This window comes from Corvus brachyrhynchos, unplaced genomic scaffold, assembly GCF_000691975.1.
Source record: "Corvus brachyrhynchos isolate BGI_N302 unplaced genomic scaffold, ASM69197v1 scaffold59, whole genome shotgun sequence".
Lineage (NCBI taxonomy): Eukaryota > Metazoa > Chordata > Aves > Passeriformes > Corvidae > Corvus > Corvus brachyrhynchos.
This window is the reverse complement of record NW_008246054.1, coordinates 4,487,758-4,502,460: the sequence shown is the minus strand read 5'-3', so window position 1 is coordinate 4,502,460 and position 14,703 is coordinate 4,487,758. Positions and strand designations below refer to the sequence as shown.

At 39.0% G+C, this 14,703-nt stretch overlaps 1 protein-coding gene across 1 annotated transcript in view; it reads right to left on the bottom strand.

Moving 5' to 3' along the window:
* Positions 1-14,703, bottom strand: part of MED27 (mediator complex subunit 27) — an 84,191-nt gene that overhangs the window by 18,158 nt on the left and 51,330 nt on the right. Inside the window, exon 4 of the mRNA XM_008642195.2 lies at positions 8,847-8,940. Within this exon, the coding sequence (XP_008640417.1) occupies positions 8,847-8,940 (94 nt within the window). The remainder of the gene's footprint in view (positions 1-8,846; positions 8,941-14,703) is intronic.

Here is a 14,703-nt window from a genome sequence, read left to right as displayed (position 1 = left end):
GCTATCAGGTGCTCTGAGTTTTGGTTTAAATGCAGTATCTTGCCAGGGTACTCTTCAACAAGACCTAGTTGGTCTGCGTATATGGAAAATTGGCAGAGTTATTTCAGCACCTGACACTGTATTAATTAAGGTAAAAATGCGAAGTCATGACCCAGAGGTGCCTAAGCTATGATGCCGATCATCCACTGGAATCACAGAGTTTTGTCATAATTGCTAAGAGGAGGAAATGAATAAATTTTGAGAAAAGTTGCCAGCACATTTAGAGTTAACAGTTTTCAATTTATTTTTCTACCTTATTAATAATTGGCACTTCAGTGGGATACTGGTCTGCTGAGAGAACAGAGTCTTATTTATAACTCCGCACTAGATATCAACCATACATAATAAAACTAAAAGGAGGAAAAGAAGACCTTTTAAAGAAAAAGAAATCTTAATGGAAGAAGGATAAGGCTGCCCTACAAACACCCAGATCCAGCTTTATGTATAATATTTCCTATTCCCATTGCCTTCACACACTTCAGTTGATGCTCCCTTCTTTCCTCTTTCTCTTTACATTGTGCATTCATGGCATCTCCCTTTGCTGCCAGGTAGAAATAAATCTGAGGTTGATCTGAAGCCTGTGTGGGATGTTCCTGAAAATCCTCAGAGTGATCTGTGGAACGTAACAAGCTGAAAAATCCTGTGTGTGGCACTCCAGCTTGCTGGAATAAACTTACTGCTGGCCTCAAACCTCCCGACATGACTTACCTGCACGAATGCTTCCGCATTAGCTCCCTGCCCTGTTCCAGGTGATCTGACTTCATACCCTTCCAGTGGTTCACTCCACACTTCCAGAATCCAACACAGCACTGAAATGTCACATCCTGCACAATGTCCAGGACAGTATCTTGATCCCCCGTTTGCCTGACCATCAAAATTCCAAATTCTTGTCTCCCACGTGTGTAAGGAGCTGTGTAAACCCAACCCTAGCTGGGTACCTCAGTGAACTCCCTGAGAAAGGTCTTACTGCTGCACCCCCCCCTTTACAGGGGGCACCCAGGCACCCTGGAAATCCAAACTTTGGCTGGGTCGGTGCTGGGTTGTCTAAAATGGCTCTTACAGTGCCCTGGTACTGGAAAAAAAACTTCCCTCTTTTGTACCACTCTTGTTTTGACAAGAGATTCCTGTAGATTTTACTCTGGCTGGAAGAGAGATCGGGACTTTCAGGTGATTTCTGTAGGACTGTATCATTAGTTAAGTCTGACAGAAGCAAGAATTTCGTAAAAGAGTAGCTCACAGAAATTACAGTTCATCATTTTAACAGCACTGAAAGAATGAGGGTAGTAGTACAAAGAATGAACAACAGCCTGTCACCAGACTGGAGGGTGCTGTTAGATGTGGAAGCCAGAACTATGCTCCACAGCTATTTTCAGGGTGAAGCACATTCCATATTGTACACAGTAAATGCAATACCCTTTATTTTTTCCTCCAGTAATCAAGATTTGTAACTGTTTCCAGGGCTTAATGTTTTTGTTCTACTCCACTGTATTTTACAAATCATGTTTTTCAGCAGACCATTTTATTCCAATCCCTGCTGAACTTGGCTACTTGGAGTCTGTGTTCAGGAAAGCTCTATGTATGGAATGTAATTTACACTCACAGTCATACAACTGTGTCCCTACAGAACACCTGAAAGAAGGTAATAAAAACCTAATGGCTTTGGTAAACCAGTAATTTGATAGTTTTACTCCAAGCTCCAAGAGTGCAGGTCTCTCCTGGAGGTCCAGACTCACCCAGATGGTCCCTATTTAATGGGCACTGCATTTCCACGGTACCAACTGAAAGAAATTTCTTTCCTTGTACAGAAAAGATACCTTTCAATTGTGACAAAAAGGCAACAATTTCCTTTCTAAGCCAAGTTTTCCTATTAAATTTTGACTTCTCCTGTCGATATCCTGTTAAGACAGCACTTGGCTTTTTAATATTTCGCCTGAAGGATATATGCCAACTCATCCTTGATGTAGAAAATTTTAATTCAAATCAATACGTGTACAAGGTCACTTTAAAATTCAATTAATATGAATGAAAAAATATGCCCCACAGTTCTGTGAGCTGAAAATGGAACAGTTGCAAGTTAAATACTTCTGCAGCTTCTGTTTTGGGCTGTGTAATAACAATGTACTTCTAACTTCCTTTTAACTAAAGTATACTAAATTCAGACAGTTAAGTTATTCATAAATCCCCTGCTTCCTAAAATGGCAAGCCCCAGAAGAAGGTAGGACAGGCAGCTGACTGAAATCTGCAATATTATGCAGCTTTTCTGACAAAGACATATAAAATAAAAATCTTCTTGAAATATCCCAGTTTTAAAAATATTTTGTCTATCACCAAGATAAATCTCAAGGAGCATCTGACAGACACAGTATGCCAAGAAAGGGAGAGGGGGAAACAGAATAATCAGGGAGAATGACTTAGATAATTTCTTGTAAGACTGCTAAAAAAAATTCCCATTTAACACCAATTATAATCGGAAAAGAAGAAAGTACCTTTCCAAGTAAGTCAGAAGCAGGGTCCAAATGAGTTTCCAAAATGAAAAGGATCAAAATTAATTTACCATGCCAGAACTCTGCCTGGAGGAAAGAGTTTGAAATCCCCCCTTTAATTTTGCCTCCTCACTGAAACTAGTATCAAGTGCAAAGCCCTTTTATGAACCATTTAAGCAACACATTAACAAATGTTCTTTCTTAAAATTTATTTAAGTTTGGTATCAGGAAAACGTAAGCTGACAACGCCAAGCTCCAACACTTTGTGAAAAATTCCCAAAGCTGCAGATTTCCCCTCAGCATTCCAGGGAATTTGTTGCTGATTTGAGCTGCAGATGCTCTGCAATGCAGAGCTAAAAGAAAGAAAACATTATTTTCCGTTAACATGGGCACCTCCTCGCTTCTATAAAAAGGAGCACAAGTGTGTGGGGGGTTTTTATTCACCTCAGAAATAAGGCAACATCCAACCAGAGATGTAACCAAGCTACAGATTTCCAGCAAAAGGCCAGACACCTGCTCTTTGCCATGGAACCAGCCATAAGCTCGGCCTCCCACTCGCAGATCCTTCTTACTAATCAGTACAATGCATGGAAATCACATTTATATATGCTGGGAAAAAAGGTTTTGCATTAAAAATAAAGTTTAAAAAAAACCCCAACACACACAGACTTTCAACTGGAGGTTTTTTCCCTCATTTTTTATGTCTCATCTGCTGCTGGTATGGCTGCGTTTTCCCTCACATGCTCATTATTCTTTAATGATGCCTATTTGTAAATAGCAAGATAAGATGCAATTAAGCCATTAGAGTCTAAATAAACAAACATACTAATTAGGTTCTTTACAAGGATTTCTTTTTTTATGCAAGAGCTGGAATTTACCTTTCATTAGTCTAACCTAATTGCAATAGTGCCTGATAAAAAGTCAACATAAATGAAGGGCTTTAAATGCTTCCACCATATTAAGGATGAGCTGGCTCTTCTCCCTCAGTAACATTCCCTATTCTCTTAATAAGGCAAAAAATTGGCACAGGAATACTGTTCAAAGGTTCAAGGACAGATTTTGCCAGTGGCCAGTCACACTTATGGAAGGGTCACACCAGTCCAGCATTTCTACAGAAGATCAAACGGATTTTGTCTCTTTTTTCCTTTCTCAATTAGAGCACACCAGGAATTTTACACGGATGAAAATGATGTCTGATCTTCCACAATATAAACCTATGGGAATATCAATACACACCTGGGAGCTTTGGGCACAGTAACCCTGTGGAGGGAGCAAAGCTGAGGCCATTTCTCAGAAGTCTTCCTCTACTTTTCTCTATGCTTGTTCCCTTTTCCCAAGGGAAAAGACTCTTCCTCATCTTCCTCATTCTTCATTAGACAAGCAGAGAATACTTGTTCAATTTACTTGCCAACCCTTGCTTGTGTACTTTGTTAATTCAAGACATTCTTCCCCTGCCTATGTCACCTCAAACACTTAATGCCCTTTAAATGCTTGTTCTAATGCTTTTTTAATGCTGGTTCTCCATCTTAAGGCACAAACTGTGAAGCCACTGCAGTCATGAGTCCCACTGTGAGCTCAGGAGTGATTCCTTGAGCTCACAGGAGATCCTGAAACATCCCAGGAGTTCCATCAAACACCAAAACCAAGCTACTGTCTCCAAGGCAGTAAATCCCTAAATGAATATTCATCCTACAGGCCTAAAAATCAGGTGCCTAAGCCACCAAATGTGACCACCAGAGCTACATCCCTCCCATGAACCTGCTTTTAATCCAGTGCCTGCTGAGCATTGGTTTCCTGATAAACCACCTGACAGGCAAGAGGGAAGGCTTACACTGCAAAGCACTTTGGAAATGAGAAATTGTTTTGGAAATAACACCACTGAATTGTTTCCAATCAATATAACATCGATACTGATTTCAAATCACCTTGCAAATTCCAACCCCTCCTCCCAGTTCTCCAACATCATGCACAGCAATCAGTCTGGTGCCTTTCCTAATGGGCAAATAATAAATTTCAGCATCCATTTTCCCCACAAAAAAAATAATAGTTTTATGTAAAACACTAATAAACAAAAACAAGACACAAGGAATTATTCAGTTGCAAGGAACAGATGTCTGGCCTATTTGCAGTAATACAACCCACTGCCACACAATCAGACTGCTTCAAATGCCGGGAACAAGATCTGAAAGTTCAAATGCAAATGTGCCTGGTTTTAAGGAGAATGAATAAAACTTTATAAAATCCTGCTTCATATTTTTCTATGACAGATCTATTAAAAAGCTAGGCAGCAGTAAAAACTTATAAATTTTATTCATTTTATAAATTTTATAAGCAAAAATTTGTAAGATAACCTGGAAAGAAGAAATCATGATTTATGCCCTCAGTTTGGCAGAAACAATTCCGTTTTTCAGACTGAAAGTTACTTGTACATATTATGCTTTAGAAATAGAAATTACAGAAAATGGTTCCTGCAAAACAGTATCTGCAAAAATATTTACCCAGTGATTGTAATTTCTGTAGTAGTTCTTTACAAATATTGAGGGTAAAAAGAATTTAAAGACAAAGTAGTTCCCAGATGTAGATAAGAAAATAAGCTTCTTCTCTGAGTAGGCCTGGCTGAGTAAATGATGCTAAGGAATTCATATTTGTCAGCTGAAAAAGTAGGGCTAAAGTTTACTGTTTTCTAAAATATATCTGGTATTAATGAATAAATTGTACATAGGATTTGTTTCACACAAAAAATATTTTGAATTTTGATAACGGAAACAAGGTGTGTGAAATAATCATAAAATAATTCTATTATTATAGTAAAAAAAATAATGTATCTAGGAATACAACTAATTATCCAAGGAGAAAAAATCTAGGTATTTTCATTCATTAAAAATTAGTTAATGTTTTCTTGATATACAAGGTAAGGTTTATCTATTTACAATTCCTGGCATTTGACCAACAAAATCTCACAAAAACCTTAAGGAGTCCACAGTTCCCTGTGCTGCTGCTGGAAATTAATTTTGCATAACACAGTTACTAGAGCTGATATAATTCTATGTTTAGTCTATTTTATACATAGTACTATTAAAAGATTAATTGAAAAATCACTGGTGGAGATTGGGATTAAACAGCACCTTGAAATTCCACAATAAACTGTTTTTAAAATCAGCCGAGGATCTCACATGGCTCTGAAAGGTTTCAATTATTTATGTGTTTGGCCTGTGTAGCATAAATCCAGACTAATGAGATACAATTGCTGTGTATAAATCTAAAGCATAAAAAACCTCCTCATTTTTTTTCCTCCTCAAATGTCTGGAGGAAGCAGTTAAATTTTCTCACAGAAGTTTGCAGCTTCTGGTCAGGGAGAGCCCAGCTGAGCACAAGGGTTACTCACCAGTGGAGTCTGACCAACAGCTCCTAATTATTACAGAATCCCAGAATGGCTGGGGTTGGAAGGGACCTCTGGAGATCATAACCCCAGAATTGTTGGGATTGGAAGGGACCTCTGGAGATTATCCCATCCAATCCCCTGCCCAAGGCAGGGTCACCTGGAGCAGGTGACACAGGAATGTGCCCAGGTGGGTTTGGAATGTCTCCAGAGAGGAGGACTCCATGTCCTCCCTGGGCACCTGTTCCACAGCTCTGCCACCCTCCATGGACAGAAGTTTGTCACAGAATATTCTGAGTTGGGAGGGACCCACAAGGATCACTGGGTCCAACTCTTACATGAATGGCCCCTAAAGAGATAGAACCCCCAACTGTGGCATTATTAGCACCATGCCCTAACCAGGGGAGCTCATCTCAGGGTTCTTGCTCATGCTGAAGTGAAACTTTTTGTGTTTTAGTTTATGGCCATTGCTCCTCATCCTGTCACTGGGCACCACTGAAGGGAGTCTGGCACTGACTTGACACCTCTTGGAGATATTTACATGGATTGATGAGATCCCCTCTCAGCCTCCTCTTCTCCAGACTAACCCGGCCCAGCTCCCACGGTCTCTCCTTGTCAGAGAGTTGCCCCAGCCCCCAAATCCTCTCTGTGCCCTCTGCAGGACCCTCTCCAGCAGCTCCTTGTCCTTCTTGAAGAGAAAGACATCTTCTTCCAGAATGAATCTTAGCGGTGCAGGTCCCACCTCTACAGCTTAGGACATAAACTGATTTCCATGTGCACATGAAGTTGTAGAGTCTGGGCTGAGACTTTCTCTCTTGGGTCTTTTTCCTAAAGATAATTTGTTTGGCAAAGGCCCCAACGTTTCTTAAGTTTCAAAGAGTCTCCCAGGCCTCCTTTCCCCTTCTTCCCCATCTCTCTCCAATAATTTACACATTTTTAAGATATGGATAGTGCTTACCAGTGTATTTGAAGATGAATGCATGTTTTTTTCTGGTAGATGGAATGAGGGTGTTTAAAGATGTTACAAAAACTGGACCTTTGCATAAAGGACCTTCCTAAGACACCAGGTGTGCTATGAACAGTTCAAGGATGAGCATGGTTGAGATTACACAGTTAGGTAATTAACACTGGGCAAACAATGTGGCTGTGAAGTATTTTTAAATAAAATGAGCATTATCTGGAGCCTTTGGCATTGTGGTAAAGCACACTGCTGCAAGGGAGCAGCTCCAGATGTAACTTGGGCTAAGTTCAGAGTGAGAAATCACAAGTGCTGAAGAAACCTCCCTCCTTCTGGGGGAGGTGCTCTTCTCACTGCCCATCCCGCAGCACCTTTTTCACTAAAGGATCTGTGGCTGAAAACAGCAAAAGCTTTTGTAGCAGTCAGGGCCAGATGGAAAGTGCCATATTGGCAACATCAACTGAGACAGATGGGGAAGAGGGAAAACCTGGCTAAAAGAAAAAATGATAAACCCATCACACAATCACATACAAAAATACTTTAAAAACAATCTTTTTGATCTCTGATCCAAGGAAAATACACATACCACTGGTTCAGCATGGGGCTGGGATCTTGTAGAAACAAAAATGTCCTTGATTTAGAGAGCAACTGCCACATGGAATTCACTGTGTTACTGCTGCTGGTGAAGGGCGCTTCCTTTAGTTACCACCTAACCTTGTTCCTTGGCGGTCACATCCAAGATCATTTACCTTATTGCCTAAGTGTGCCTGAGTCTTGAAAAACATCATCTATTTCCTGACCGCCTCAAAAAGCCACCAAAAGTGGAAGGTACTTCAGTATGCAAAGAAGGGCTCCAAGAGAATGGAAAGCGTTTCAAAGTTAGAAAGCAAAACCAGACATTTTTTCTATAGCAAAATAGATAAAACACAAAGTCAGCTTAAGAGGAAATGCAAAAACTTGTAAGACTTATAACTTCTTAGGACTGCATTGATGAATCCCATTATTTTCTGGAATATATTGTTCCACTTGGTGAATCCAACAATTGCAGATTAAATGTTTTAATGCCAGCTGTTTATTTTAACCTCTGACTCAGTTAATCTCTTGTGAGTTTGTGGCTGTTCAAAGAAAGTTAATAATGAGATGTTAGACAGTTGATTAATTAAAACTAAATACAATTAAAATACTTGAAAATTAAAAATAATCACAGCAATAGTTGCTATAGCGAAATTTCCATGAGAAATGTGAGATGGAGAAGACTGAACTGGCCTCAGTTCTTCATCTGTGTATGTGGTGTTATTTTCTAGTTTTATTTAAAATTTGGCAAAATACGTGACTTCTGCCTTTCCCTAGAAGGAAATCAGCTCCCAGCAGCCACGCCATGGACTCCTCTTCCACTTTGCTGTCTTAGAGCTTTGAAGACTTCTTATGCTGTAAGCACAACAGCTGTAAAAATGGATGTGAACAACAGGTTCCTCTTCAATGAAATCTTGCTTGGTCAGGCAGAAATAAGTGGAATGTATTGGACTTGTTTATCTCAAATCCAGCCTTTACTGCTCATTTACTTCAAAGGTAAATTCTTAACTTCATCATACAACAGAAATCCACTGACCCAAGAGCAATGTGAACAAATTTAAATCATATTGGTTTCCTTCTTCTTTTCTTCCTCACAACATTCTCTTCCTTCTTAATTATCATGATTAAGATTCACTCATTGCCAAGTCTGCCGAAAACACAGTGAATATTTGAGTTTGTGCTCATACTTCTACAATCACAAAAAAACAATAAAAAAAGCAATAGATTTCTTGTTTAAAGGGGAAATTCTTTTTATCACTTATTTGCCTAAGAGCAAGGAAGATGCTGCATTGCTGTGACAAATGAAGAATGGTATGTTTCTGGAAAAAAAAAAATCTTTAATAACCTGCATTTTTGGGACAGTAATTCAATTTGTTAAGAAAATGAATTCAAGGAATTCAATGATCCAACTTACCAGAAGCATTGCAGAGGTTCCATTTGGCCGGGAGAGCTGGATAGACATTTCAGGGAACATCCTATCAATCCGATTGATCACATCATCAACGTATCTACCAACCAAAGCAAACAGCAGCATTAGCACACAGGCTCTCTCTCACAAACTCAGATTATAAAAACTATGCTTTTAAAAAGCATTTATCCTTTTTAGTAATCATCCTTTTAAAAATCACCCTTTTTAACCCTGTTCATGGGACTTCCCTGAATCAATTTCTCTCTGATACCTGCATGTTTTTCAAAAACACATGCAAGCAATAATTCAAAAAGTTATTGATAAAGGAAACAAACCAAAGCCCTCTGCAAGTTGTTTCGAAAATCAATTACTCTGCCCTTAAAAACACTCACTCACTTAATTTTTAGTCCAAATCTGTCAGCCTCAAACTCCTGCCATTGCATTTTTATACTTTCTCCTCGGGGGGTTGAAGGACACATGATTAAAATTACTCTTCCAGTGTAGGAATTCACAGGCTGTCATGTCCTTACTCTCTCTTTGATAAACTAAACAGATAAAGGTTTTATCAAAGTCTTTGGATGATTCTTAGGGGTGTTTTTTTCCCCTGAATCGTTCCAATTTATTTCATGCACTGGTGACTCTGACATTGGCTGGTAAATTCCAGATGTTTCTCCGGAGCAATCAAACACAAAGGTAAAATAACATCCTTTCTGCTGGGTATAGTCCCTGTTTCTGCAGGCCAAGGTGAGCTGGCACACAGTTGTCGTTCCCTGGCATCAAATTAAGAGCTGACCTCCATTAACACTGAAAATGGCCTTACAGAGACCTTGTTTCCCAGGACACATCGCCCCAACCCATGGACATGCCTCCCATCCTTCAGCCACTCCTCTGGACACATTAAAATCCAAGTATTTGCTTTAGCAGTGTTTACAGGACAGTCTGTATCATCTGTGCACTCCATTTACAAACTCTGCAACTCAATCAGATCCATGAATGAATTCTTAAATAAAAGTGATTTCATGCTAATCCACATATGTGCTCTGAAAAAATAAAAAGACTTTGGAAAAATTGGGGTTGCCTGAGTTAGATTAACAGTAAAACTAAAAAAAAAAAAAAAAAAAAGCTAATAATTTCCCTTTAATCTGCTTAAACAAAGGCAAAAAAATGTTGAATTCTTGCTCTTCCAAGTAATTAGGTTCTAATGTTAGTGCTAAAACCCCCTGAACAACAGTGAGGTGCTATGCTCCAATTGCTACTTTGCAAAGGATTAAAACAATCAGGAAAAAAAAAACCAAATCAGGAAAGCTACACCTCCACAGCTGGTAAAGTCAGCTCTTAGAAGTAACCAAAGAATGAAATGAGTTATGACAATTTTGCACAAAAACCTTAATCCACACTTGTCATTGTGCAGAAGAAAGTTCCCCCATTCACTGCAATGACTCATTAGCACTTGCTGCTGATAAGCAAAGCCAAAAACATCCAGAAGCCAAGAACTTCCTCAGCACGGGGAAGGAGGAGGCTCATCAGACACTGCTCCAGGAGGAAGAAGCTACACATGGACAGCACGAACCCAACTCATTTCAAACACTGCTGAATCCCAAACTTATTTCATACAGCAGGAGAGTTTATACTGTTTCATAAATGCCATTACTCCAGGCTCTGCAAATAAATTAATCTCTTGCTTGTGGGGGACCAGGGGTGACTGGCTGTGGTACAGGCAAGGAGAGATTCTGTGGTTCTGAACATGTCGTGATGCAGATTTTTGCATAGCTTAAGTTTTCCAATTTGCCAAGCTTTAGGCAGTAAGAAGGTAAAAACAAACACAATAAGAAGTTGCAGCAAACAAGACACTGACACAGTCAATGCATTAAGGAAGGAAAATGCAAGTAATTTTAAATCATGTGAACAACACTTGGACTCAGGCATTTAATCTGCTTACGTCCTTCAGAAAATCCCAGCGGACACGTACACGCATCCTTTGAAAATGGGATCCAGGCTGGCTGGAGGTAATCAATTCTTCAAAGCCTTTCTTAGATATGATTATTTTTAAATGCAAAACTTGTCTTGACCAAGAGGCTTAAAATCTGACTCGAACCCAACTGTCACCTTTTACTTTGTGAGTAGTGTAAGACAGAACGGGGAATTCACAGGGTTGTGAAATCTTCCCTTTAAATGAAATCACACATACAGCAAAGCAGAAATCTTCTAATTTGCATTAACAACCTTCTGAAAGCACTTAAAGGTGACTTACTACGACTTTTTGGGCTTAGATGTCTGTTATTTTGTACTGCTTTTCATAGACCAGTTGACAGAAGGAAAGTTAAAACCACATGCTCCAGGAAATGTGATGTTTTACTCTGGGAACTCTATCAGGACCATCCACACAGGCAGCCTTTGCTTCTCTTCCCAGTCAATGGGATGTCAGAGAAGATCCCAGACCAATGGAATAAAAGAGCATTGACACACATAGAATTGTTTTGTGCCCCTATGCCTTTTTTCAAGCAGACATCAGGCTTTTCTGAGCACTCATCAGAACAGAAAGATTCTTGAACAACATACATATAATGACTCAATTAGTGTGACTGCATTGGGCCCTCAAATATAAAATGACAAGCAACCTAATCTAAGGCAAAATTCTTCTGTAGATTTGCCCTTCCAAGAGGATATCTGGTAAGACATCTTGTGAAGGGATGGACATGAGAAATCAGACACAGAGAAGTAATGTAAAAGAGTAACTGGTGATGACTTCAGAGAAAACTGAGAAACACATGATAAAGAAGAGATAAAGTGCACTCCTGAGGCTGTCTGGAAAGAGGGTCAGAGAAAAAGCTGCTGTCTGGAACTTATTTTGTAGAACTGAAATACATAAATTTAGTGCCAAAATAAGCACTTACAAAATTTACACATCTCTGTCCAGTTTTAGCTCAAAATACGATAGTTCCTATTTATGTTACAGAACCTCTTGCCCAGTCTCAGAAAAGCAAAGCACTTGAGGATGGAGAAAAGTCTAATTTTACTTTGCCAACAAGCACTCCTAACTTCTGACGTCCCTTGCACATCTCAGTTCTCTCCTACATACAAAAGATGATGGTTGGAATGAGCATTTACAAACCCAGAGGAAATAACGCAAAGCGGGGAAAAGCAAATGGCAATTGATTTGCTCAGACACTTTGCCTATTTTCATCTTAAGAAATTAATGGAATTCTCAGAATTACACACAAGATGGAATTTCATGTCCTAGAACAGGCATTGTTCCACCTATGAAGGGCTGAATAGTGTCTAGACAAACTCCCCATCGCTTCTCCAGGACGCAAAGGTTGTTCAGAAAGGTTTGAAGTCAGACTGCAAAAGATTGCAGCCAGTAATCCCCATTTTACAGCACAGAATTTAAACTCTTTATAGACAGGATTTCATATTGTGAACTATCCAAGGTCTCAAAAAACATTTAACAACTTCTCATTGCAACATCCTGAGTTAGTCCCATTCTATTCAAAAAGGCTTTAAGTAACTTCATCAATGCCTGCATCCTAATCCAGATCCATATGGACCTCCTAATCCAGATCCCTAAACATCCTACTCAGAAAAGAACAACAGACTCAACCAACAGGACTTCACCTCATTAAATCTTATCAAGCACTGAAACAATTTCCCCAATGTAATTTTACTGGTCTGAGAGGAGATTTTTAAAACATCTTCAACAGCAGGTTTGTACCAACTTCCCTCTCCCATTTTTCCTTCTTCTTTCCTTCATGACAGAGGTTCATGATTTTTAAGGAGGTATTAAAATTGTATTTTAGACACAAAATCTTTACTTAGAAAATGCTAATAGTATCATTCAGGGGTTTGCATCTGAATGTGCAGAGCCAGCCAGTCCATCAGATGCTCTCAAAGGCTGTCAACGCTATAAATCAGTACTTTTATTTTAATGTAGAAGAGTGATTTTTTCCAAACATGCCAGATTAATACTACAAAAGTCAAAACAAAATAAATCTACTTAATGAACATCAGCAATAACTAAAATTAATTCAAAACATTGCACTTCAAATGAAGCCTTGTTATGAACACACAGAAAATTCAACACTAGAACAAAGTAATAGAAGTATTAGTTGCAAAATCTCTCTGCCATTTTGCCAGTAAGTGTACACATCAATCCTTTAGTCCCTATTAACAATGCCTGGAACAGGCAGAAGACACCTTTGAAGCCAGTTAGAAAATACTGTTTAGAAAGGCCTAATTATCTATGCAAAACATTCACCGAGAAGTTTCATGCTAAAACATCAGGTTGACAATGCAGAAATAATTCAGGAACCATTTCTGTAGATAAATAGTCTTGTACCATCTCTTTGATTCACATTAAGGCCCCCCAAAAGACAGCAATATAGGAAAGTAATTCATTATAAATGCCTTTCAATTCCACACTGGACAGATGGCTTCGCTCTCTAATGTGACCTCTCTTTTTCTTTTTTTTTTTACTTTTACTGGATTAGATCCAGCAATCCAGTGTTAGCGTGATGTTTAGCAGCTCAGACAAGACTTAAATAGCATTTATCCCACACAGTGTTTCACTTGCATGCTGTTCATTTTTTCCACTCAATACAACAATTTAAAGATTAGAAGTATAGGTATTATAATAATAATTTTATTTTGGAAGAAAGAAGATTTTGCTAGGTGATCTTGGGAAGATGGAGAAAAAGAGAGAAGGGGGGAAAAATACACATTTGTAACATGAAAGAGGTTAATCTTTCCTATACACTCAGTGGAGAACACCACACATAAGATGAAAATAAACTCTACAATTCTGCTGAATCTGGATTCATGATATTCTGGAGAGCAACAGGGGAAACTCTCCACACATCCTCTCACTTACTAACATAGTATTTACTTGCTCACAGATTTTAGTTTTTTTTTTTTTGGCTTTCAGTTCATATTTTCAATCCAGTTAATAATTTCTTTTCACATGTGTGATATTTCAGAAGCATGAGCTGGCCCTGCTGCACATGTTGGGTTGGTTGATGGAGGCATCGGGGGACAGCGTTTGCCTGCACTCATTCCAAGACCTATGGAACAGCTATTTTTTGCAGAAACAAGACTTAATATACAACTTAAAGATTTTAGCAGCAGCAGGATTTAAAATACTACAGACTTATAAAGAGACTTAATAGTTTTCAGGCAGCCTGATTAGAGAAATAGTACATTTTCACACATACAGGGTAATCACAGTTCTAGTGTGATTTATTCATCATGGAATTTAAGTTTTAATTTGATTCAGTTACCTGCTAGGCAAGTCTCTGCAGGTAGCAAATTCAAGTTGATAGAAGGCTGCTCAGAAGCATCAATTAACAATAGTTATTAAAACAGTGACCTCTGCCAGCTTTGGTGAGATGACACTTCCTGCTTGGATAGGCAATGAAGAGCGTGAAAAGAAATTCAACACCACTCACGCTGAGAAAGTGACTTCATGTCTCGAGACTAAATTAGACAGCTGGCACCATCCCTGACATCTGTACAACAATCCTGGAAGTCTCTGCCTCCTTCTCCAAATTCCACAGGTTTTCTTGTTTTTTTTTTTATTATTGTTAACACAGGCCCTTGCTTTTCACTTCTGTAGAACCTCTATAAAATGCTCACGGTTTCCTGGCTCCAGTACTAAACTTGCTTGTTTTGAGCAACTTCTCCTCCAGCTAGGAGTTTCCTTGCCAGGCTGTTTTCTCATACAGTTGTTAACACCGTCCTCTTGTCCTTTCTGAACAAACTGCTTCAGCAGTTTCCTCTCTCTTCTCACCCAATTTCCAAGTTTCTCGTGGTGGAAGATTCCAGCCAGGATCCTCTTGGCTCATCTTTCTCTTCCCTCCTCATCTGTACA